We start from the raw sequence: 23,084 nt of genomic DNA, 5'->3' as shown, positions 1-23,084 counted from the left end.
ATTTTAGGTTGTATAAAGTCTCCATCTTGTTGTTTTCTGATCATTTTCTGATCAAACTTTATTGATTTGCTTCTTCTCTGGTTGTAATTCTCATTTTGGAGCTTTTCATTTGAGTCTGGCCATTCTTTGAAAGGTTTAGGTTGATTTGCTGTACTGTAGTATATCGTTAATTGCCCCTTTCCCTCACAACAGTACGTATGGAAGCTTTTCTGGACAAAGTTTTCATATTTACCATTTGAATATTTATGAGATCCTTGACTTCCAAAAAATGTTCTATACTTTGGTTGCATTTGGTTTCATATGCACAGGTTTTTCTTTCACTTTGGATTTTGCCCATAAAACCTGTCAGACTCCTCAGCACTTCTATAAAGTCCTTATTATAAAACCAATGCAACCCTTTTTTAATAAAATATCACATGAGACAGAATGCTTTAAATATCTGTGTTTATTAATTGTATTCTCATGAGATCAGACAAAGTTCCATCATTGAAAAACACATGATAAAGTTTAGATCAGGTTTAATACTGTATCAGCGCTGGTGTATAATGTGACTAATGTTCTAAGTCTTCCTCAGAGCTCGTCGCTGCTGCTACTGACTGCAAGGGAGGGGACCTCACCACCGGCCACATGTCGAAACCCTGCGTCCTCGGGCTCCTGTTTCTGCCCGTGTTTGTACTCCAATCTGTCCCAGTCTGTTTCTAATGTCTCATCATCCCATATGGTTGAAGTCTCTGTGTCGCTGAAGTAGCCTGGCTCTCCGGTGTAGTGTGTGGGGAAGAGCAAAAGAGGCGCCACTGAAAATGCTCTCAGGTCTCTGTGCTCAAAATGCTGCATGTACTCTTCTCTAAAAAGACAAAGTCAGATTAAAAAACAAAAAATGAACAGAATAAAAATGAGTTAAACAGTATTCAAAGCAGAATATTTGCATATATCAAATGAGTAAGACATACCTGGGGTGCTTATTGAACATGACAGGAAGGAACTCATCAACAGGAAGCATTCTGTTCAGGGGATTTGCTCTCAAAAGCTTTTTGGCACCCTTCAATGACATCATGTAACCCAGTGTCCAGTAGGAGTAGCCAGGGTGGACCAGGTTCTTCACACCCTTCACCCAGAGCTCAGGCTCCTTTGCCTGCAGTCGCTTACGGCCTACGTAGCTACAAAAACACACAAACAGAAACCATTATGGATTAAGGTGCATGTCTAAAGGTTTGAAAAGCCCCCCAAAAAAGATGAAATCACTTACATGAGGTCCCAATCAAGCCCCACAGTCACTACATTCTCCACAATGGCAACCAACCGGCTGGAAAACCTGGGCTCAAACCTCACATCATCCTCCAGAACAAGCACCTGTTGTAGTTCCCGTTGCACCACCTACAGGGGGCGACACATAACAACCACAAACAGCCTCCAGGTAAAACCGGCCTGTCAGTCCACTGCTCTCTTCTCCACATGACTCTGTACCTGCTTCCAGATGTTATGGTGGCTGAGGAAGCAGCCGATCTCCCCTCTTGTCAGCACGCGGTCTGAATATGGGTCTTTGTACCCGGGCAGCATGTCGATGCCCATATCCTGCAGCTGAGAGGAGTTCAAGGCTCTGTGAACAGAGCAGACAAACACACATGGGCTCATTATCAGTGTAACACATGTTTGAATGATATGTTCTGTGTTGCTGCTGCTGGCTTCCACTGGAAAGTACTGCACTGTATAACTGTAACAGTACGGGGCAGCTATGGCTTAGTGGTGCAGTGGTATGGATGGATGGATGGGTGGATGGATGGATGGATGGATGGATGGATGGATGGATGGATGGCAGTCTGTAGAGCAGATAATCTTTGCAGTGTCAAACCCCAACCTTTCTTGAAATGTCTTTGAGAAAGACACTGAAAACCCAAATTGCTCCCCAGGGATGGACTGAGTAGTGCGACTCCACTGGTGTGTGAATGGGTAACGGTAAAACGGTAAAGCACTTTGGAGGCCGTTAATTCAATGAGAAAGCACTATATAAGAGAAATCCATTTCCAAGGGGTAACTGAGGTTTGCACTGTAGCTGATTGAGGTCAAACTTTGTACATCTCAAATAAGTCTGAATTCGATCACACGCTATGTATACAAAAAATACAAAAAAAAACACATACGGTCTGCAAAGTCATCAATACTTAAAGCTCAGAAAAATTAAGTACAAAGAATTACATGTTAATTGATAAATCCCATCTTACAAGTAAAAAGCTATGAATACTTTTTTATAGAGTATTTTTCTTCATGCAGGTTGTATTTCTTTATTTAAATAATCAGTAATATGCACAGTAAACACAACAGTCTTGTAGTGCTCATATGTTCATTTCAGTCATCAAAATCCTAATAAGCGTTAACAGTGTAAATATTTTTTAATGACTCATTAGTGAATTCGTTTTCTAACTGTCATACTTGCCATCCACCGCTTCTGTCAGAGTAGCATTAATACCCAGGATGGCCAGCGACGTGAGCATCCGCTCCCTCCGGTCTGAGCGCCGCTTCAGGTTGATCAGAAAGATCTGCAAGTGGAGGAAAATAAAGTAACTCAAAAGGCACTCATGACGGGAAAAAAAGAAAGAACCATGTCCAGAGACATTAAGGCTCCCGCACCTCATCAAATCCCATCTTTCCTGCTTCTTTGAGGGGAGTGTGCACGTGCTGCGAAGGCTCCATCGTGAAGTCGACTGCAAATAAAGGTCACACAGTCACATTTCACAGGAAACATGATGGCTTTATTCACTACAGTCTTGAAGCACCTTTTGGATGTGTTTAACTTCCAACTGATGTGAAATTCTCAAATAAAAGGTTGAGAAGGTGAAATGAGAGGCATGAAGCTTTAACACTGGAGTGAGGCATGTGCCACTTCTGTGGGAGCAAAAGAAAAAAGACCAAATATTTTCCAAAGTATGAGCGAGCTAAAACTGAACATGGAGAGGCTGGCATTTCTTTAATCATAAAATCAAACAGAGTGTATGAATCATTGGGTGGGGGAGTGCTTACTGAGTGCCTCTGTCAGCGTGTGGGTAAAACTCTCCCTTTCTTCCTCCAGACTCTGGTCTTGGTTAAGGGGCACCGGTAAATATCCGTAATGGTCTTTGTTGCACACGTACATCTGAACACCTGCAGAGATGCAAATGATGCCCCACGGCACAAACTTTTCCTTTGTTTGAAATGCAGCAGCATGTTATTTCAACTGGTTTGCATGTCAATATGTACAACAAATACAGGATCTTTTATGGGGCTCAAAAGGTTTCTGACAGAAATGTCTTAATATTGAGGATAATACCCAGAGTGTGTGTGTGTGTGTGTGTGTGTGTGTGTGTGTGTGTGTGTGTGTGTGTGTGTGTGTGTGTGTGTGTGTGTGTGTGTGTGTGTGTGTGTGTGTGTGTGTGTGTGTGTGTGTGTGTGTGTGTGTGTGTGTGTGTGTGTTGAGCAGATTCATTTGTTATGGTGACGTATTGACTAAAACGTTTTTTGAGTAGCATATTCAAATTGTAACAGTATATTTCAGGTCAATGCCTTTTATTTTGAAATAAAGAGACAACTGCAATCGAACAAAGATAATGATGAAAATGTAATAAAACACTTTTAAAATGACTAACAGTATTAAAATATACTCTGCAATGATATCACATGTCATATGATATGTTGACTTTTACTCTAAAATAAGTGGAATTCATTATAATTGAACAAAGTACAAGTACAATTAGCTCCCTGTGGATCTGAAGCAGTTTCAGTTGTAATGTTGATTTTTCTTTCATCAGATTCATGCAATGCAAAGGTGAACCGCACATGACTCACTAAAGTCAGCTATATATATATATATATATATATATATATATATATATATATATATATATATATATATATATATATATATATATATATTTCTTTGTGCACGTGTGAAACTAAAATATTCATTTGACAGCTTAAATTAAAGAAATTATCAAAGATCAGACCTGCTTGCCTAGCAGAGAAAGCAAAAGCCATGATATCATCTAGGTGGTATGGGTACTGAGGGTGAGGCGGGTAGAAGGCCAATGCTTGGCTTGCTGTGCGCCTCAGGTCCAGCAGGTAGGTGGAGTGCACCATGGGAACAGCAAAGCAGCCGTGTCGCTTCCACTTCCTTATGGGGATATACTCCGGTGTTCGTCTGTAGTAGCCCTGCATGCACATTCAAGTGAGCCTTCTGCACTCTAGGGTGGCTATGCAATCGAGACACAGCAGTGTATTTACCTGAGATGTTACGCCACACCAAAAGTTGGAATATAGACTTTTTGATTCCAACATGGGTGCCACTACAGTCAGGTTCTGTGCTATCAGTTCAGACAGCGTGTGACGGTTTGTCAGCAAGTTGTCACAATCTAAAAACTGACAGATATGTACTGATGAGAGAGTGGAGATACTGTGACACAACAAAATTCACAATTTAACCAACATTCAATTGTTTTCAGGCTCACCAGTATGTAGTCTGTCCAGAGTCGTCTGGCAGATCTGAGAACAGCCTGCTTTAATTTCAACACATGTGTAAATCGAGAATTTGGCCAGTGTTTCGGTCCCTCCTCATCTGCATAAGAACTGAGAGAAAAGTGTGGATATGAGGCCAGTTTTATGATAGTCCTCAGACAGTATCAAGATGGAGGTGTAAAGATCTTAGAGACTTGTGTTTATTTGACAGTAGAGGTTAACCTGGGCTGCTCTGCGGGTCTCCATTCCACTGAGTGGTACAGGTGCTGAACTCTTCTGAGCCATTCCTGAAGCATGGCTGTGCTGTTGTCCACGCTGTGATCAGAGGCTGCCCTGAGATCACATACACATGATACTGAACTCTTTCTCTCTTTGTATCCCTTCTCACTTATCTGATAACAGCTTGTTTGCTTATGAGCAGTGCTGTTGTATGCAAAGAATGACGTTCACACAGTACCGTTCAACCATTCAACAAATTCTTTCTACGCTTCGATCACCGTGGCCTTTTTGTTTTCTATAGTGTTCAAACTGAATCATCTTTGGAAAGCTGGAAACATATTAAAACATCTTTACCAGATTGCGATGCGATCCTTTGGGTACTCCAGCCTGTCGATGCATCCCAAGAAGTAAGGCAGGCTGTGCTGTGCGTTTCGGGCCAGGATGGCGACCAGGACGGTGGGCTTCAGCAGAGAGGACTCCTCCTGAGCTGGGTGGATGAGCTGCTCAGCCTCTGTACTGCTGTGCAGGAACAGCTCCCCAACTATAATAATGAAATAAAGTCTGAAGCTCGCAAGTTTGAGAGGCATATTTCCAACAGGGCAACCTCATGGCACTGTAGTCGCCGTCTGATGAAACTGAGGCAGAGGGATAGACTCACACACATATGATACATAACTCACCTTCACACCACCAGAAGTGAAGCAGAGACTTCAGAGTCACTTCTATGCAAACAGTTTTGAGAAATATTACAGGGAATTCTTATCATTGTTGTTGGTATTGTTGTTATCTCCAGTTTTTTTTTCTTCAGAAAAGGTGTATTGCATAATTCATAGTTGTTTTTTTTTTTTGTTGAAATAAAAAAATACTTTATATATGTCCAAATAAAACAAATTAAAACTTGGACATACAACATACAGTGTGTGTCCATTTAAAAGTTTCCCTTTTACCTTTAATCTGTCTTTACAACAAACTGGTAGCTTTCATAGATTACAGAAATGTTTGGTTTTTTTCAATCCCAATTTCATTTCACTTTGGAATGCAGTTAAATAAATAAATCTTTTAGTACTTTATGAATTTCTCTATCTTTATTTGAAGGTGATTTTAAGTTTGAGAATTCCAACTTTGAAAAGTTCACCATGAATGAATAACAGAGAATACAAGATGTTGACTCGATGTGAACAACCTCACGTGTTCTCTTTTCCTTATTTTATGATTTAAAGCTGACAATTTAAATTGCCATAGTGTTGGAGTAAAGACTACCTAAACCGAGACTGAGTCAAGACCAAGACAAGAGCATCCTGAGACCAAGACTAAAGATCAAAACTAAAGAGCAGGGTTACTATTGCAACAACACATCAACAGTGAGGTCAAACTAACCTGTCTCATGATGGTTTAATCCCAGTACACATTCCCTGTTAGAGGGTGAACAATCCAACACTTGGTGAATTCTGCTTCACAATGATAGGAAGAGTCAACATCAAAGAGAGAAAGTCAAGACCAAGACCAAGACCAAGACCAAGACCAAGACCAAGACCAAGACCAAGACCTTGAAAATGTGACCACTCTTCAGCCAACTTATTATAGCATTTGTTTTAACATTTATCTTTAGGTCTTCACTCTCAAGTGGGCCTTCAAATGTTTGTTTGTTTGTTTTACTAAAGACAATTAGAAGTTTTTTTTTAACTGCCATAAACAGTAATAAAATGTTTTTAAGTGTAAGTTTGGTATTTCATAACGCCAACATTAACTACAGTCTTGGAGTAAACATCCCAACTATATGTAAAATATTATGAGGTTTCAATGGTTGAATTAAAAAGTGTTTCTTCAGACACATTTTGTTTGATGGGAGTGAGACTAAGAAAATCAAGCTTGCAAACGGTTTTTTATAAACTGACGTGTTTGATGACGGACTTGTAGGGCGACCGAACGACAAACGTGTTTCCGCCCGGGCGACTTTAACTGTAACACGCGGTTACAGCAGGATTACGCGGTGCGTTCAGCCCGTGGAGGGTTCAGCGATGTCCCGATTCAAAAAGTTACTGTGAAGCATGTCGTCTGAGCAAGAAGAGGCAGGAGAGGAAGGAGCGCCTCACATCTGGATCCTGCGTCATCCAGTGGTGAGAGGAGAGCGCGAGCTGAGGGGGAGGGAGGGGGTGTAACCTGCTTCTACCTTGTTTCTACCTTGTTTCTACCTTGTTTCTACCCCTGGTTTCTTCCTGTGCTCAGTATCAGCAGATGAAGGATCTGCAGGTCGAGGACAGCGCTCAGATGCACGCAGCCTTTCTTGTGTACTTGGATCTAACTGAGGGTGAGGCGAAGACCTTTGACCATCCATGCACTCCTCCACCTTTTAGCCCGGTCTAAATCCTCATTTCATTCACAAGCATTCCATTTATTTAACCTGTTTAAACGCATAATACACAATGTGTTTTCTAATTAGATGCCCAGTCCACCTCAACTAGTTTAAAAAGAAAAATCTCGTATTGACTTCCGCACCTCACTCATCCCTGTCCTCCAAGCAGCATTTAGTGCTGGTCATTTTACACCAGCATCCTGTTTTTAAGTAACTGCCTCGTGTCTGGCAGCAGGTTACAACACAATCAATTTGCAGACATAATGTGTTTTAAAGTCCTCAGGTCATATAATTTTCTTTTTGTCATTTATAAATGATATAGAATAATGTTGAATTTATTATAATTGTAGGAAACGACATGAAAATGTTGCTCAGTACATAATAGATAAATTTACAGAGGAAGGACTGAGTTTCTCGTCTTACTTCGTGCAGTTCGTCAATGGAAAGAAGTTTCTTGTGTGAAGAGCTCTGAACTGAAGCTGTTTTTACTGGAAGGAAGGGAGAACGAAGGAGCGCCGGTTCAGACTGTCCTTCCCCTGCCTGCTCATCGATCTCTCACCCACCACAGGTGAATCAATGCTGGAGAAGCTTTGCTTCCATGCAGTGTCACTGTGTGTGTGTGTAACGGGTCCTCTCTCTGCTGCGCAGCATTCGTCACGTTCTGGACCGTGGCTTCCCCATGCTGCTGTGTGCCGTCGCATCCGACTCCACGCTGGTCTACCAGAGGCTGACTGATGGTTTGGCGACGCCGGACCCTCCTGTAGGTCCCTTTCAGGATGTGGGGCGCCGGCAGAGCCGGAAGAGGAGGCACCAGCACTGAGCACCTTCCTGAGGAGATAACAATAGATAGAGAGGCTGAATGTCGGCTGGTCGGTTCATTTTCCAGTGAGCCGTGATTCGAATGACAGACTTGTCTGGCCAATTTACAAATGTAATATATTTATTGGACAGCTGTTGTGATGAAAACTGTCTGAGATACATTTCATAACCTCCACAATGTTATTATACAATGCATGTGATGGGATTTTTTTTACATGATGAACGAGAATCCAAATGATGTTTCAAGGATCAAAACGCTCCACCATCAGATGTCTAATATTTATCTGGGAAATATGCATATAAACAAAGCTTGCAATATTTTTGTAAACTGCATAACCAGTTTTCATCTTTGCTTTTGATTTGTTTTTCGTTCTTTAGTGACAAAACAATTTTTTTTTCCCCCTTAGATATTTGAAGTGGCTGTTTGTCACTAATGGTTTGCTCAGGAATGTGCATTAATGCAGCAAAAAGTGCTGAATAAACCTGCGCTGTGCTTGTTTTGTATGGAGTTTGCGTGTTCTCCCTGTGTGCGCACGGGGGTTTATTTGTGGGATTTACAAACAAGCTTGTGAAGTTAATCAATTCTTGAATGTGAGTTTGTCTTCCTGCGTTAGACCTGTTGAGGGTGTGAAGGTGGATGGATAGAAGTAGATGATGGCTTAGTATCGTGGAGCACGGCTGGCCTCCAGTAACGTTGACGTAGAGAAAGCAAGCAGCGAGGACAGGTGGAGTGCTCCGTAGTGGTGTGGTGGCGGGAGCTCAATGTCCCAGGTTGAAATCTGGACTGTTTGAGGAGCCTTTCTGTGTGGAGTTTGCATGTTCTCTGTGTGGGCGGGTTTTTCTCTGGGTAGAAACGTGTTGTTGAGGCTAATTGGCGACACCAAACTTTTCTGTAGGCGTGAATATGAGTCGTCCAGGGGTATACACCGCCTTCGCCATGGTCAGAGGGAATGGGCTCTTGTTGGATCGAGATACAGGGATCAAAACCAATAGAATGATTTGATTTGATTTGATTTATCTCTTTTTCTACTTTACCTATCTACGCCCCCTGGTGGACGGACTATATTTGAACCCCTGTGCGTGGATAATTTGAAATACTAATTTAGAATTTTAATACTAAAGTTAGATGGATGGATAGTCAGGTTTTTAAACCCTCAATTTATGATCTTATTGCCGACTTGTGTTTTCGTTTGTTCGACGGCAAAATAGCATCGTAGTAGCTGTACACAGTCATGTGTCAGTGATTGTCATTGAAAGCAGAACTCAGTAACTGACATGTGAATATATTGCGGTCGGTGTTGTTTCTGTGCCTGTGGTTGTCGACTCATCTGGAGAACAGAATAGCTTTAACAATGCAGGTAAATTACTGAAAATGCCTTTTATTTTTCTAAAAAAAAAACAAAAAAAAAAGAATCAACATAGAAACAATACAACAATATAACACTGGTGAATGAGATATATATAGTCAGACTTATATGTGATGTCTTGTAGAGTTGTACAGAGCGATACTGAATCAGGGACGGTCAGTGACCCTGGCGTGTGAGTGCATGTGTGTCTTTTTTTTTTTTTTTTTTTTTTTTAAATGGTGTAACTGTGTCTTGATGAGAGGAGGGACTCAAATACATGAGACAACGATTACAACACTTCAACCCTGAGCCTTATTCAACATAAATACTCTACATTATAACAGAAACAGACGTGGGCAGACGGACAGACTTTACTGGCCAACAGACAGTAGAAAAGAGGTTCATACTGTGTCTTGGAATGCAGGAAGTTTCCAACCCGTTAACTTGTCAGGGAGGCATTCAAGGATGGTCTATTCAAAATGACGCAAAGACATTATTTCCATGATGAGTCAAGTGTCCACGAGAGTACTGGTCGCTGCTGATGTTCGAAATGTAAATTGACAGCTGGCCACTTGTGTTGCGACGGCGTCTCGGTGGCAGCCTCACATCTACTGACCTTTCAGGGGTTATCCCAGCAGAGACAGAAAAGCATATTGTGTCACCCTATAATGGCTTCATTTAGGAAGTAAACGTCGTCTCCCCTCGGAGAGCTTCAGAAGTGATTTTGGTTGTCTTTCCTGGAGCAGATCGGACGAGCAGGACGGTGAAAAAGGTGCTTGTTAGAAGTCAGTAATCCAGTCTTCTCAGGCGTGTACATACATGGGACAGTCACAACAAGACAGAGTCCTCCGGGACACCACGTCACATTCTGCAGTTTGTCCATAATACCGGAGTGCCACTTCCACTCATAGTCGGACTGATGGATGTATTGCCACATGGCTATGTCATGTCCTCCTCCTCTGAGCAGTAGTCCCGGCCCTGGATGTGACACAGTGGATTACAAGGATTAGAACAGGCGAATCAGTGCCCCAACATGGTTTTCAAGAACCAATACACACTAACCAGCCTCTTCAAATCTTTTTCTAGTCTACTGGGATCCACACAGTGCATGTATTTTGCTCCAATGTGGCCAAACTAATAAGAACACCTGCCATTGTCATGCAGTCAAGGTCAAAACCTCTGAAAAATTGACATGCAGAAAATATTAAAACCTTTATCATCATCTCCAGCAAACATAAACATCAATCGCTTTATAAAAGGGAACATTTATGCCTGAGCATTTGCACTGGATCACATATGTTGGTGTCTATTTGGTTGTTTCCTTTCTAAAGGGGATTTCAAACCCTGGTTCCCCAAACCGAATCCAATATGACATGAATCACATTTCTATCTGTGAAAAATCACATTACCTAATCTGTTCACTGCCAGATCTGTTATATATCTAATCTTTCCCATTGGTATTGAGCATGTCTGAATGGCAATTCATTGAAATTTTACAATCAGACTATACATGTGTACTAAAGGGCACATGGTGAGCATATGATAAAGAAAAATATTAACATTGAAATGTTTATATTCATGAGCAAAACAAAGTGGGCTCTGCTGCTTCAAGTCTGACGAGTAGTGACACTGATGCATATGAATTCCCTGCTAAACCTTGTTTTGCTGGCCTCGTGGCACTAACAAATGCTGAGTGGCCATGTTGAAGTGATTAAATTGAAGCATTGGCAACAAAGCCTCCTTGGGAGATTTAATATAAATGACAAGAAAGTTTTAAAACAACCCACACATAAACAAAAAAAATACTTTAGCTTGGTGTCTTTTTAAAAAGTGGACTATCAATCACAAACGGCAGCTAAATGTCAGTGACAACACCATCTTGTTTTCAAGGTTGTCCTTGAAGAAAATGCAGTGTGTTCACTCGACATTACACGGATGTAACTTACGGAGAAAATGAAAATAGTCATTAGATCCCGGTCACGAGAATAAAATACCATGAGGAATGCTTCTGTATCACTGACTTTCTTCTAAATTAGGGTGGAGCTCTGCAACATTTATCATTGAAACTGCAGGTGGATGAAATGCTGACAGTTTGTAATCTCTCTTAACCAGTCCTAAACATCAATTGCAGATCTGAAGGCAGCAAGACAAAATATTCTGACAGTGTTTGAGGTGTTGGTGTTAATAACCAGACACATGCAGACTGGCTGCAGCTAAATCATTATAAATATACATTTTTATGAAAGTGCAGGGTGCAGAGTCCTGCAGCGGCCATATATATATATATTTCTTTTTTTCTACAAGATATTTCCAGCAGCATCTTGAGAGCTGTGACATCCTCTTGAAATAAAATATTGTGGTCATGTGTGTGGAATATAGTGGAGCTCAGCGAAACAGAGAAAAGATAAAACCTCCACCAAGTTCTTATGTTACTTTAAATAAACACAGTGGTGGAAGCGTTGCGGCCTAAAAACTGTTTTTCCAGGATGATTGTGTCATCTGTTGCGTCCTCACTCGCTCCAGATTTGCTGCACTGATAGGATTAAGCTCCATCAGGTCATTAAGCAGCAGGATTTTGCAAAAAAAAAAAAAAAAAAAAATAGAAAAAAACAAAAGAAGCACAAACCACACTCAGAACTGTAAAGTAATGGTTTGTCCATTTTTACCTTTTCAATTTTCTCATCCAGCATCCTGAAGAATTCCTGCTGACTCTCGGAGGAGTGGATGCTCCTGAAAAAAAGCACAATCGATCCGATTAAAGCGTCGCATGGGACACAACGTATAGGACATCTTCAGTGATCAGAAATACTCACAGGATCTTTCCGTTTCCATTCGACCCCGTTTCATCAATCTGCTGGCCTTTCCCAAGGAGAGTACTCTTCTCCTGCAGGACGGCACAAAGACGGACACCAGCAGACGATTATTAATCCTTTCAGAAATGACTTTTTGTTCATCGGGCAGAGTGAAAAACAGAGCATGAATCAATAAAATCACTCGCATGAGAACACCATTACCCCGATCAATTAAACTGCATCAGTGAGTGTTACATCATAACTTATTTTTACTATCTGATATTGCTTGTCTAAAATGGAATGAAACAACCCAAAGAGAAGAAGGGGATTCACGCACTGTGCTCTCCTGGCCGTCCACTCCTGCCTCTTCTCCGCTGATGTACTTGACTTTCTCCACCCCTTTCATGTTGTACTCATCTGTGACAGGACAAAGGAGCACATCTCGTCTTATTACAACACAGCGGCAGGCGGGCGAGCGAGCAGAGGGCGACCCAACCCGCGGCCGTCCCGATCTTCCCAGGTTAACAGTTCGCACTGTGCAGCACTTGGCAAAGTAATTATGTGCTTGAAATCTCACGCGCCAGACTAAATCCTCTCGTAACAATGGCTGGCGAGCAGCGAACACATGAGCTGTCAGCCTGATTCCCCTCCATCTTTTCTCTCCCCCACTCCATTTCACTCCCACGCGTTGAGGAAAAAGAGGACATGAAAACACAGATACGAGGCGTCGTAATGACAGTTGCAACACGTTAAATTGATGTTGCATAAGGCGGCACTTCTACCAGTTATTGCTTATTTCCGCCGGCCGTAAGAAATGTGTTTTCAATTACAAGATAAGTGATCTTTCACCTGCGCTATGTCAGACATTCGAGAGACAAGTTATGGAACTACTTCCTGATTTAAAGCATTTCTGAGATGTTTCAGCCAGCGAAGAATACTAACAAATGTTTGAAGGCAAGCTCCCTTTAGAATATTGTGACAACTCCAGACATTAGGGGTTTAACCAGCAACTAATCTGGGAGTTTGTATTGTGGGAGAATGAGCTTGAACCACATTGTGACCCTCAAACGTTCACATACATTCTTTGTCTGAAGCCAAACTGTGTTTTTTGGGGATGAATTCCAAAATTCACCTTAAAGGATGTTATTGTCAAGTGCTTTTGTGATCCATAAAGCTTTTTATGGCAAATAGTCTGCTTACGCCTTTAGACTGTCAAACTAAACTTCAGTGCAATAATGTCTCATTGTAATTAGTTTTTATTACAATTCCAATCAATTCAATTGTGTTTCAGTAAACTTATTGATCGTTATACCTGATCCCTCAATTACCCTTCGATATTTGTGCTCCCCTAAAAGTCTCTGGCTCCTGCTGGTGAAACGCTTTTCCTCTCCTAATTTGTTGGTCCAAAGCATCACATAAGCACATTAGACAAACATGTGGCATATAACGGAGTAAGAACCCTTTCATAGGACGCTGGTTCAAATTCCTAGAAACTGAAAAAAATATATGAGCCTATAAACCTAAATGCCGTAGAGATATAAGTAAGTATATTCAATTCACCTTTATTTATAAAGCACCACATGCAACACAGTCATTTCTAGGTGCTTTTAACGGAGAGCAACTGAACAAATCCAACTATATATATATATATATATATATATATAACACATTTTTAATTGTTTTCATCTTAATAATGTTTTAAAAACAACAAATTTATCACTGGATATCTGTAAAAGATTTTGTAAAAATTGTGTTCCTACTCAAAGCAAATCCATCGTGTTTTTTTACATGTAATATTACATATGCTATGTAACTTTATTACTTATTACTGGGTCTCAAGAAGTGAGATAACCAGACAACAACCCATTTGTTTATTGGCAAATAGGGTTTCTTTAAAACAATTGAAGGAAAGTTAGTTGTTATTTAAATATTTACATCGGATGTTTAGACCTTGGAACCAAGGTCTGCCCTCAGAGAGTACATAAAGAATAAATGATGGTTTTCTTTGTGAATGAGGAATGTCTGGGATATTGAAACTGGCAGACCTCAGTAAATAAACATGATACACTATCAAGTCAAACTTTTCTTTTTTCTAAACATCAGTGTAAATTTAGCCGTTTCATTTTATAGGCATTTTAAAGACCATAAAAATACAAATACATTACTGGAGTATTTACAGATAGCGAACAGCTTTGTTGTTCATTGCAGCCACTGCAGCCTTTATCTTAGCACTGATTAAGAGTTCCATTGCTATCTCAGAGCATTATAATCAAAGTCAGCATGCTCCTTTTTTTTTTTTTTACCTTACATTCTCATGAAATAATATCAGTCCTGTCTCAATGAAATGTGACCATCTGACTATAATATATAAATAACTAAAATAAGCATATTATTCGATATGTGAAGGATGGTAACTCTCAGTGTACACAGTAAACAGACTGACCAGAGAGGAGGTCCCCGTTGCTGTAGGCTTTATTTTGACCCTCCTCACCGTTGGGAACGGCTGACACCTGCTTAGCTGAGGTGCAGCCCATCTCCTCTTCCTCAACTGCTCTCTTCCTCAGCCCAGAGCATGCCAGACACACCTGTGGACCAGGGAGAGACGAGATGGTTAGAGAAAGGCAGCTCAGGAAACCCTCCGATCAAAAGCCTCCCGAGGTTTTTGTCTCTGAGGAATTCCTCTGAGCACAATTCATCCATCCTCACAGACAGAAGAGACGCATCTCCTACATTTGCAGGTGAAGAAATAAATCCATGGGAATCCCTATTTTCATAATCAATTAGTCATGAAGAGCCCCGCCCTGGAATTAAAAGCAGACAGGCCTCCCCAATCTCTGCTCCAAGAGACAATAAAATAGTGGGTTTATCTCGGTGGCGCATCACGCACACGCCGGTCTGGGCGCACGCACACCAATCACAACGTGCGCACGTCGGTGCCAGCTGCCCCGCAACAATGAGGCCTTTCAGGGTGTGAGGGGTGCCCCTGTGCCAAGTCGCCGGGTCAGGGTTTTTTTTTTTTTCTTTTTTTCTTTTTTTCGTGAATGGGGGTTTTCTGTGGCGATGAGGGGATTAAACCGGCTGCCATCTACACTGTTACATCAGGCTGTTACAGCCACAGCAATATGGCCAACATGAGACCTCAGTGTTTTGCATGAGGCTTTGGGGGAAACGCAGAGCGATCCATCTCCATATGGCACAGATGATCCCAAACACACTGCAGAGTCCAGCTGCGGAGTCAGCTGTTCCTAAACGCACCGCTATCCTCTCACTTGGAATATTTCTAAATCCATACATTCAATTAAATTAAAAAAAAGAAAGAAGCTGAATGATCACGATGCGATTTAAAGCTACAGCGATCGATGCGAAATGAGCTGCAAAATGTAACGCATGTTCTCATTTTACCACCCGGGGGAGAGGGGAGATTAGTGATCCAGGATCCGTGCACAAATCATAACAAAAGACTGGGAATGAGCTGCCGTTCAGCGAGCAGCAGGACGCCGCAGATCAAACCAAACACACCACACACTGAGGGGAAACACAGAATGATAGTTTGGATTACCTTTCTGGTGAATCCATGGCTGAAGGATCCTTCCTTTGGGTCGAGTCGAGGAGGCTTCAGTCGGATCCAGACTGCATCTGTCTCTGGGCTGAATGCAGCGGCAGCGGGGCTGCAGTCAGTCCGTCTGCCAGCTGTCTGCTGCGGCTCCCGCAGCTCCGCTCCGACCGGGCGCTTAAACACACGAAACACACACAAAATCATTCAAGTTTCAAAGGGTGACATTTGAGCTGCGGTCTACTCTATTATTATTTTTCATTTCCTTTTTTTTCTCCAAACAGCACGGCATACCTCTTTAATGCGACGGGTGAACGATCTCGCAGACGGATTAAATAAAACAACAACATGAAGTTGTCACCCGGACGGAATTCTTCGGCGCACCCCAAACTTCCGCCCAACTCACGTCTCCTACATCATCAAGACCGAGCGAAGAAAGTTTTTAAAAGTTGGTAGTTCGGAGCTAACAGGGCAGCTGACAACGTCGTGAGCTCCAGCGGGATGATTTTACTGACGATGGTCGCCCGGGTGGCGGACGGTCTGCCGCTGGCGGCGTCCATTCAGGAGGACGAGCAGGTATGAATGAAAGCTAGCGTCATGACAGAGGAGAGCAGAGGGAGTGTAGGGGGGAGACAACATCACGAGAATACCCGAAAAACATCACAAAACTGCTTCATCTCTTCTGAAGATGAGCAGATTATTCCTAACTAATGTCTGTCAAATGGGATAAAACAAACAATTGAGAGTCAAGGTTGGCGTAACACGAAGGTTCAATGTTTATTTAATAAATAATGCTGAGCAACACTTTAAAATGTCTTCGCTGTAAACTGTCAGTTTTTATGGTGCATTTCAGCAACAAAGTTTATTATAAGTCCTTTATTCAAACTATCATCAAAGCTAAACCTGCAGTATGATAACATATAATTCAGGATGCATAAAAACAAGTAAAGATTCACACGTAGTAGCATGGGAAATGACTATAAATTAAGTAATAGCATGGAAACACCTAAATTAATCATATATATAAGTGGGATATGTGTTATAATAAAGCAACGAATAGATTAAGAGAGTTGTAAACACACTATAAAGGATGTATTATGTCACAGGTTAGTCTCTTGATCAGGCAATCACACTTTATTAAAAAACAATTCATAAATAATAAAAACAAGGTGATTTACTCAATGAAAACAACACAGACAGACTTTTCTGCTAAATAGTTCAGCATAAGGAATACTCCGATGTGAAAGCTGATTATTTTATTTCGTCACTGGTAACAAAAAAAAAAAAGCATTTTGACTTTTCAAATGTTTTGTTCTAATAAATCTATTGGGTATAACTGATGTAAGCCATTTTGAGAAGTAAAGAGTAGAGTAGTGTTCTGTCTCTCCTGTTTGAATAACTTTGGCCTTGAGAAATTACAAAGGATGATGTGGCAATGCTTTTCAGGTTTTGTCTGAGAGGAAGTGTATAGCTACTGACTGTTGCATCCCCCAGTTCTGTGGCCTTCCTACTATCACTTTGACAAGACTTGTTGTATTATTATCTAACGAGCTATTGGCTTTTTGTCTCTCAACAGTCAGGACGAGACCTGCAGCAGTACCAGAGCCAGGCCAAGCAGCTGTGTCGTAGACTAAATGCTCAGAGTCCAGACCGCTGCACGCTGGAGGCCGGAGAACTCAACTTTCAGTAAGATGCCACATGATGACACTGCAGTACCTTCAAGGGGAAAACTTAACCTAAATCCCTTTACATGTCTCGTTCAGATTACTGTAAGTGAGAAAAACACAATGTAATACTACAAATATTTACAATTACATTATTTTTAATTCGTAGAAGTTATTTGGTTAAAACAAAAAAAACAACTTTGACAAATATATAGGAAAGTTATTTATATGGCTTAACTAGCCATTTAATATAAAGCTTAAATGAGAATGGATCATATAATTGTTACTTAATTAACTAATAACTAATTAATACATTAATGAATGTACTTCTTTACACTTTCTTTGAGCGAGGTCTTTATAAACTTTTTCTTCTTTCCTGTTGCCACTGAAATAACTTGGACGTACTTCAGATCGCTTCCACTCCTGAATAGGATGGGTTAAAAATGCGGAGGAATAATTTCCCAAACAGGCTTGATAAAACACGTTTACTTTCTTTCAAAGAGAGAAAACTTTGCGCCCATATGAGTCATTGTGTTGTTCTGAGGACTTCCTGGACCGTCTGATCACAGGAAGATTCACATGTTTTGAACTCGAGTTTTTCAATACTGTCAAAAACACACGGAATATAGTGAAGAACATACAGATTTATAAATATGGAAGCTATTTTGGAAAAAGTGGCACTCAGTCATTCCACATTGTTTGACAATTCTACAGCTACACGATTCAAATAAATCCAGTTGATCTACTAGTGTGTACTGAACTCAGAGTCATCATGAACAACCTCCTATTTTCACCTTACATCTTTTTCAGTTATTTGATAGCACAGGGTGTGTGCTACCTGACCCTCTGCGAGGCCTCATTTCCAAAAAAGCTGGTGTTTGCATACCTGGAGGCTCTTCATAACGAGTTCCATGACCAGTATGGCAGGAGGGTGCCCACAGTAACGAGACCATACTCTTTCATCGAGTTTGGTGAGTCAAGGAAGAACTTCAGTATTGATTATTTCACAGAGACAAATGTGTTGACTGCATAATGACGTGTTTCAATTCAGACACTTACATCCAGAAGACAAAGAAGTCCTACGTGGACAGCAGAGCTCGGAGGAACCTGGGCAGCATCAACACAGAGTTGCAGGATGTGCAGAGGATTATGGTGGCAAATATTGAAGAAGTTCTGCAGAGAGGAGAAGCTCTCTCCGGTGAGTTTTAGTCAATCCTCAACCAAACACTCCATATTATAAAGTTAAGCCTTCTAATAGGAGCTTATTTTAAACGTTACTTTCTTCCGTTTCCTGTTCTATGGCCGCTGAATAACATTGCCCAACGTGCACGTTACACTCCTGCAATATACTTTCATCAATAAAAACCAGTAGTTCTTATCTCAACACCTTTCCCCCTCAGCTCTGGACACAAAAGCCAGCAACCTGTCCTCCCTGTCGAAGAAATACCGCAGCGACGCCAAATACCTCAACACCCGATCCACCTATGCGAAGGTGGCCGCTGTGGCCGTGTGCTTCATCACGCTCATCATCTACGTGCGCTTCTGGTGGCTCTGACAGACGAAGGACCGATGGACGGGAAGCTTCTGAAAGCAGTGAACCTAAACTCGTTACGTCTCGTACACTAAAGGTGCCTTCAGCAAGTCTAATACGAATTTAATTCTCCCGCATTTGGCTTCGGCCCATGCCAGCTGTAACTGAGCCACAGGCCTGCAGTCGGTCCTCCTGTAGTGCAGAGGCCAGTGTTTCATGGCGAGTTAATGTGACTGGAACGGGTTTCCTGGAAAATGTCTTAAGTTTACACACTGGTAAAGGGGGCGTCGTTCGAGAGTTTCAGCTTTATTGAGAACCTTAGTATGCAAATGTTCAGTCTTAATTCTGTGTCTGTTGTTTCCTCTATTATAAGAAAGTCTCAGTGAAAAATAAATATTTATCAAATGGAGAATTTATTTTTACAGCGTGTGTGACACACATTCCAGACATGTTCTAACCCGGTGTCATTACAGCTCCACACGCAGACACGTGACCACATGCAGCAGTTAGAGGAAAGACTCAAGTCAGACCTTCACAACAAATCTACACGGTGGTGATGATGAGGAGTGAGGAGGAAACAGCCGAGACACATTTTTCTGGTTGTGCCGATGGCTTAGCGGGTTTTAAGAGTCACATGACCACAGGCCGTTCATTTCACAGCGGCGCTTTTAATTCAGAGGAGGGATCAGGAAGTCGTGATGCGGCACAAATTAACGACAAACAGCCGAAAGCAAAGGATCCACAGAGGAGATGATCCAGATATGAAGATGTCAGCCACATCCCGAACTGCAGAGTCGTCGATCAGATGCCAGCTCAACACATTTCCAAACTGGATTTGGTCGTAGCTTTGATGACGGTGCAAATTAACAGGGAGGTAGCATGCTTGTTTTCTTCTTTTCAAACCATCATCACAGCCGAGCTGTGAGAATTCCCAAACTACTGCGGCCAGAAAAAAAACCCAATACACTTTTCTCTGTTTCCTGCATGTTCTGATAAATATCACATCAACTATCACCTGTGAAAATGTCTAGGCAATCCAGTCCTTATAAAAGTTATGAGAGAAGAGGCTCCGTTGTACAGCCGATAAGAGTTTCAAATTTTGACAGGACCTGTCAAACAATGAAGCCAAGAGAAGAGCTCCTTCAGTTTGATTGCACGTCCAGCTGATGAGAGGTTCCACCTCTCGCTCTGCAGCTGAAGACATTCGTCCTTCCCGCTCTTCCAATGACGTGAAAAACAGGCCTCACGCCACCAAATCAAAGTCGTCCCTCTGCAAAAAGAAATATCAGGAATTACAAAACATGATTATGATTTGTTACTCGAAAACTGATGTGAGTGTTTTAAGGCTGAGTTGACCTTCATCCCTAAAAAGTATTTTTTTTTTTTTTTGTTTAAAGCAACAAAAAAATTTTTTTTAACTCGCCTCTTCATTATAATTCATGACATGTTGCTTGATCTTGGAGGAGTCCACCCAGGTGACAAAATCTTCCATATTTCTGAAAAGGTTGCAGCAAAATTATTGGAAGCCAAATGCTGAGAACAACACTTTGTTGTAAAGCGTGCGGCGCCGACTGACCTTGTGACCAGAAATGCCGGGTCCGTGATGATGTCCGGTCCCACTCGCACATCTGTGACGGAGTCAAGAAAGCAAAGCCTAAAACTTCCACCCGCCTCTGGATGCTGATCGGATCGTATCAGAGGGTCACAGAGGCATTGAAACAACAACAGACATAAAGCTACAGTATGACGAATGTAAGGATACGTCCTTGTTCGATGAACGTCACGGCTGTTTTCAGGTTTTGAGCCATACGGAGGTTGAGCATGATGCTGGGCAGCCGCCTCCTGCAGGAGTGAGCAGAGAGCAGGTAAATAGACAAATAGCCGATGAACGGGTTCTTGCACACAAAGAACGGGTGTGTGTGAAGGGTTAACTTGGACTGGCTGAAGTTGGGTTGTGTGTTTTCTGTAAAGGTGCCGTGATTTTTCAAAGCAGTCCGTAACACCGTGGTAAAGCAGAAGCTCCTGCGTCCGTCAAGAGAGTGGCGGGTTTCTTCATCGAGCTCAACATCAGGCCACAATTAACACATGGAAAAACCTGCCTGTGAAAATATTCTAATCTCTTTTGGGTTTTTCCAGTTCAGGTGGCCAGCGTGCTTCAGGGTGTGTTCAAACTTGTCCATTTGTTCCAGTTAAAATGAAACCTGCTTCAACTAATCATAACAATGTTCTGAATATGTACCTGCAGAATGAAGAAGCTGTGATTTTCTCAGTGAGGGACAGATTCTGTTTCGTGGGGATGAGCCCGATGCTGTACCTGGCATAAAGAAAAAAAAAGAACACGTAACGGTGTCATATCAATCGGGAATTCGATTATCAACCACAATAATAGAAGCAAAAAATACTCAAGACATGGAACACAACTTAACACAGTATGCCAACAGAAGTGTTGACTCAGGTGGAGGTAAATAAATGATGTTCTACTCACAGTTTTTCTAGAAGTTGATGTGTACTCTGAGCTCTGAAACCGTCTTTCTCGTCCAGATCTCTGATCTTCTGAGCCACATCTCGGATGTTACGACTCAGCTTGTTGTACCTAAGACAGCAGGGAAAACAAATGTTCCGTTTTTTTGTGGCGCTGCGCAAAAAGTACATGAGAACGATGTTCTTCTTTATAGACAAAATTATCATACAATTGTTACTTTTGATGTTTTGAAATGTTCCCATTTAGTCCAGATGTGAAATGTTCCAACACATAAGTACAGTATTAATATGTTTCTTTTCATGAAGTTTAAATCCTAGTTTAGCATTTCAGTAGTTTTCCTGCATGTCCTAAAAACCACAACAGCTTAATATGACATGTTTAATAATGCTGTGATATCTCCTGAATTCTAATTTTGTTGTTCCACAGCCTTTTTTTGGGGGGGGGGAAATGCAAAAAAAAATTATTTTTTTCTTCTTCTTTTCAATCATACCACACAAGACAACGCGAAGACTGCTGCATCTAATCAAAACTTAGTTTTTGATTTGAGAAAAATCTAATCCCTTTGTAAAAATTCAATCAAGTGATGTTGCTGTTGTTTTTTTCCACCACTTGTGCTTTCAACTCTTTGAAAAACTCACTTTTAGGCAGCGTTTAGACACAGGGATGCCCAACCCCGGTCCTCAGGGCCCCTGTCCTGCATGTTTTAGTTCTCTCCCTGCTTCAGCATACCAGACTCAAATGATGATGTCATCACCAAGGTTGTGAAAGAGCCCAATAACAAGCCCCTTATTGCAATCAAGTGTGTTTCAACTGGGAGAGAGCTAGAACGTGCAGGACGGGGGCTCTCGAGGACCGAGACAGGACACCCCTGATTATTCTGAATGAGGTGCAGCAGCCTTTAATTTAACAGACTTCCTAAGGACACCCTCACTTCTTTTAAACGGGCCTTTAAACGCTTATCTGCCCAGGCTTTCATTTAAACAATACATTTTACTACTTATTTATGTTAAACTTAATTACTTTGATCTAATGTACCTATTATCTCCTTGCACTGTGACTGAATGGCGCTATAAACATAAACTTGCCCTGTCGTTTTCCTCTATCTAATCTGATTAAATAAACCAAGTGAGCTCGTGTAGAAGGTTGTGACCTAATCAGATGATGTCTGGAGGCTGTGGAAACATGAAGTATTCTCAGATCGTTTCCTTTCAATTCTACATCAGACTCTACACCCTGGTTCCACACAGAACACACTTGTAACGCCACTTCATGTAAACAAAGTGTAAATAAGGATAAACGTGTTTTCCTTGCGACCTGGGATCAAACGGTCCCAGGACAGCGGTGAGCTTCATGTTTACATGAGATCGGCTGTAATGGACAGATGTTGATACTCACTTGGTGTAATCCTCCCTCTTCTCGATGTGGTACCTCCGCAGCACTTTGACCTCGTGAAGGTTGTTGTCCACCTCCCAGTTAATGAAGTCCACTTTTTTCAGCAGCTTCTGCTCATGATACTTCAGTTTACGCACCATTTTTAGACCTCCAGTTACCGAATTATTTACCGAACCTGATCCCGTACGAGGCGAAACCGGAAACACGTGTTTGTCTTCTTCACGTGGCGTCGTCACGGCGCATTACCGCCACCTGCTGGAGGGGAGCGTAAACTGCTGCTCATTGTCAACCTGAATAAGAAAAAACCCTAAATGTACTCAGTTATTTCAAATAAACAAGCCAGCATTTTTGCTGCATTGTTAATGCACAGCTGAGACCTAATTTTTCCAACTAAAATGAATGAAAAGCTGACAGTCCCCTTAGATTCCTTTGATATTTCATCATCTTAATC

General features: G+C 41.6%; 5 protein-coding genes across 7 annotated transcripts; 2 read left to right on the top strand and 3 right to left on the bottom strand.

The window, feature by feature from the left end:
* Positions 1-570: 570 nt before the first annotated feature.
* Positions 571-5,174, bottom strand: LOC308111686 (procollagen galactosyltransferase 2-like; the record flags this gene model as incomplete). The annotated part of the gene is made up of 12 exons (XM_080466676.1): positions 5,056-5,174; positions 4,705-4,815; positions 4,476-4,593; positions 4,252-4,386; positions 3,975-4,179; positions 3,016-3,135; positions 2,626-2,699; positions 2,428-2,534; positions 1,465-1,597; positions 1,247-1,374; positions 951-1,157; positions 571-844 (listed from the first exon to the last, which is right to left on the bottom strand). The coding sequence occupies exons 2-12, from the start codon at positions 4,776-4,778 to the stop codon at positions 571-573; spliced, it is 1,575 nt and encodes a 524-aa protein (XP_080322802.1). The 5' UTR covers positions 4,779-4,815; positions 5,056-5,174.
* Positions 5,175-6,648: 1,474 nt separating this feature from the next.
* On the top strand, positions 6,649-9,335 carry tsen15 (TSEN15 tRNA splicing endonuclease subunit). 2 transcript variants are annotated; one of them, XM_080484307.1, is made up of 4 exons: positions 6,649-6,818; positions 6,928-7,009; positions 7,487-7,622; positions 7,703-9,335. In XM_080484307.1, the coding sequence occupies exons 1-4, from the start codon at positions 6,750-6,752 to the stop codon at positions 7,872-7,874; spliced, it is 459 nt and encodes a 152-aa protein (XP_080340433.1). In that variant the 5' UTR covers positions 6,649-6,749; the 3' UTR covers positions 7,875-9,335. The 2 variants fall into 2 exon arrangements, with proteins under 2 accessions (XP_080340433.1, XP_080340434.1); XM_080484308.1 differs by having other exon boundaries at positions 6,653-6,818; positions 7,550-7,622; positions 7,703-8,375.
* On the bottom strand, positions 9,234-15,938 carry LOC308122501 (uncharacterized protein C1orf21 homolog). Of its 2 annotated transcripts, none has more exons than XM_080484327.1 (7): positions 15,859-15,938; positions 15,571-15,741; positions 14,455-14,596; positions 12,349-12,428; positions 12,033-12,103; positions 11,886-11,949; positions 9,234-10,197 (listed from the first exon to the last, which is right to left on the bottom strand). In XM_080484327.1, the coding sequence occupies exons 3-7, from the start codon at positions 14,543-14,545 to the stop codon at positions 10,159-10,161; spliced, it is 345 nt and encodes a 114-aa protein (XP_080340453.1). In that variant the 5' UTR covers positions 14,546-14,596; positions 15,571-15,741; positions 15,859-15,938; the 3' UTR covers positions 9,234-10,158. The 2 variants fall into 2 exon arrangements, with proteins under 2 accessions (XP_080340453.1, XP_080340454.1); XM_080484328.1 differs by having other exon boundaries at positions 14,503-14,596.
* sec22ba (SEC22 homolog B, vesicle trafficking protein a) lies at positions 15,453-18,783 on the top strand (the record flags this gene model as incomplete). The annotated part of the gene is made up of 5 exons (XM_080484286.1): positions 15,453-16,140; positions 17,141-17,250; positions 18,039-18,199; positions 18,280-18,426; positions 18,629-18,783. The coding sequence occupies exons 1-5, from the start codon at positions 16,066-16,068 to the stop codon at positions 18,781-18,783; spliced, it is 648 nt and encodes a 215-aa protein (XP_080340412.1). The 5' UTR covers positions 15,453-16,065.
* Positions 18,784-19,045: 262 nt separating this feature from the next.
* On the bottom strand, positions 19,046-22,861 carry imp3 (IMP U3 small nucleolar ribonucleoprotein 3). Its single transcript, XM_080484297.1, has 7 exons — positions 22,637-22,861; positions 21,245-21,352; positions 20,999-21,073; positions 20,522-20,601; positions 20,336-20,387; positions 20,183-20,255; positions 19,046-20,029 (listed from the first exon to the last, which is right to left on the bottom strand). Exons 1-7 carry the CDS (start codon positions 22,771-22,773, stop codon positions 20,003-20,005), a joined length of 552 nt encoding a protein of 183 aa, XP_080340423.1. The 5' UTR covers positions 22,774-22,861; the 3' UTR covers positions 19,046-20,002.
* Between the last annotated feature and the right edge of the window lie 223 nt (positions 22,862-23,084).

The sequence above is a fragment of the Lipophrys pholis genome (genome assembly GCF_963383615.2).
Source record: "Lipophrys pholis genome assembly, chromosome: 1".
NCBI classification, from domain to species: domain Eukaryota; kingdom Metazoa; phylum Chordata; class Actinopteri; order Blenniiformes; family Blenniidae; genus Lipophrys; species Lipophrys pholis.
This window is presented reverse-complemented; position numbering and strand designations above follow the sequence as displayed.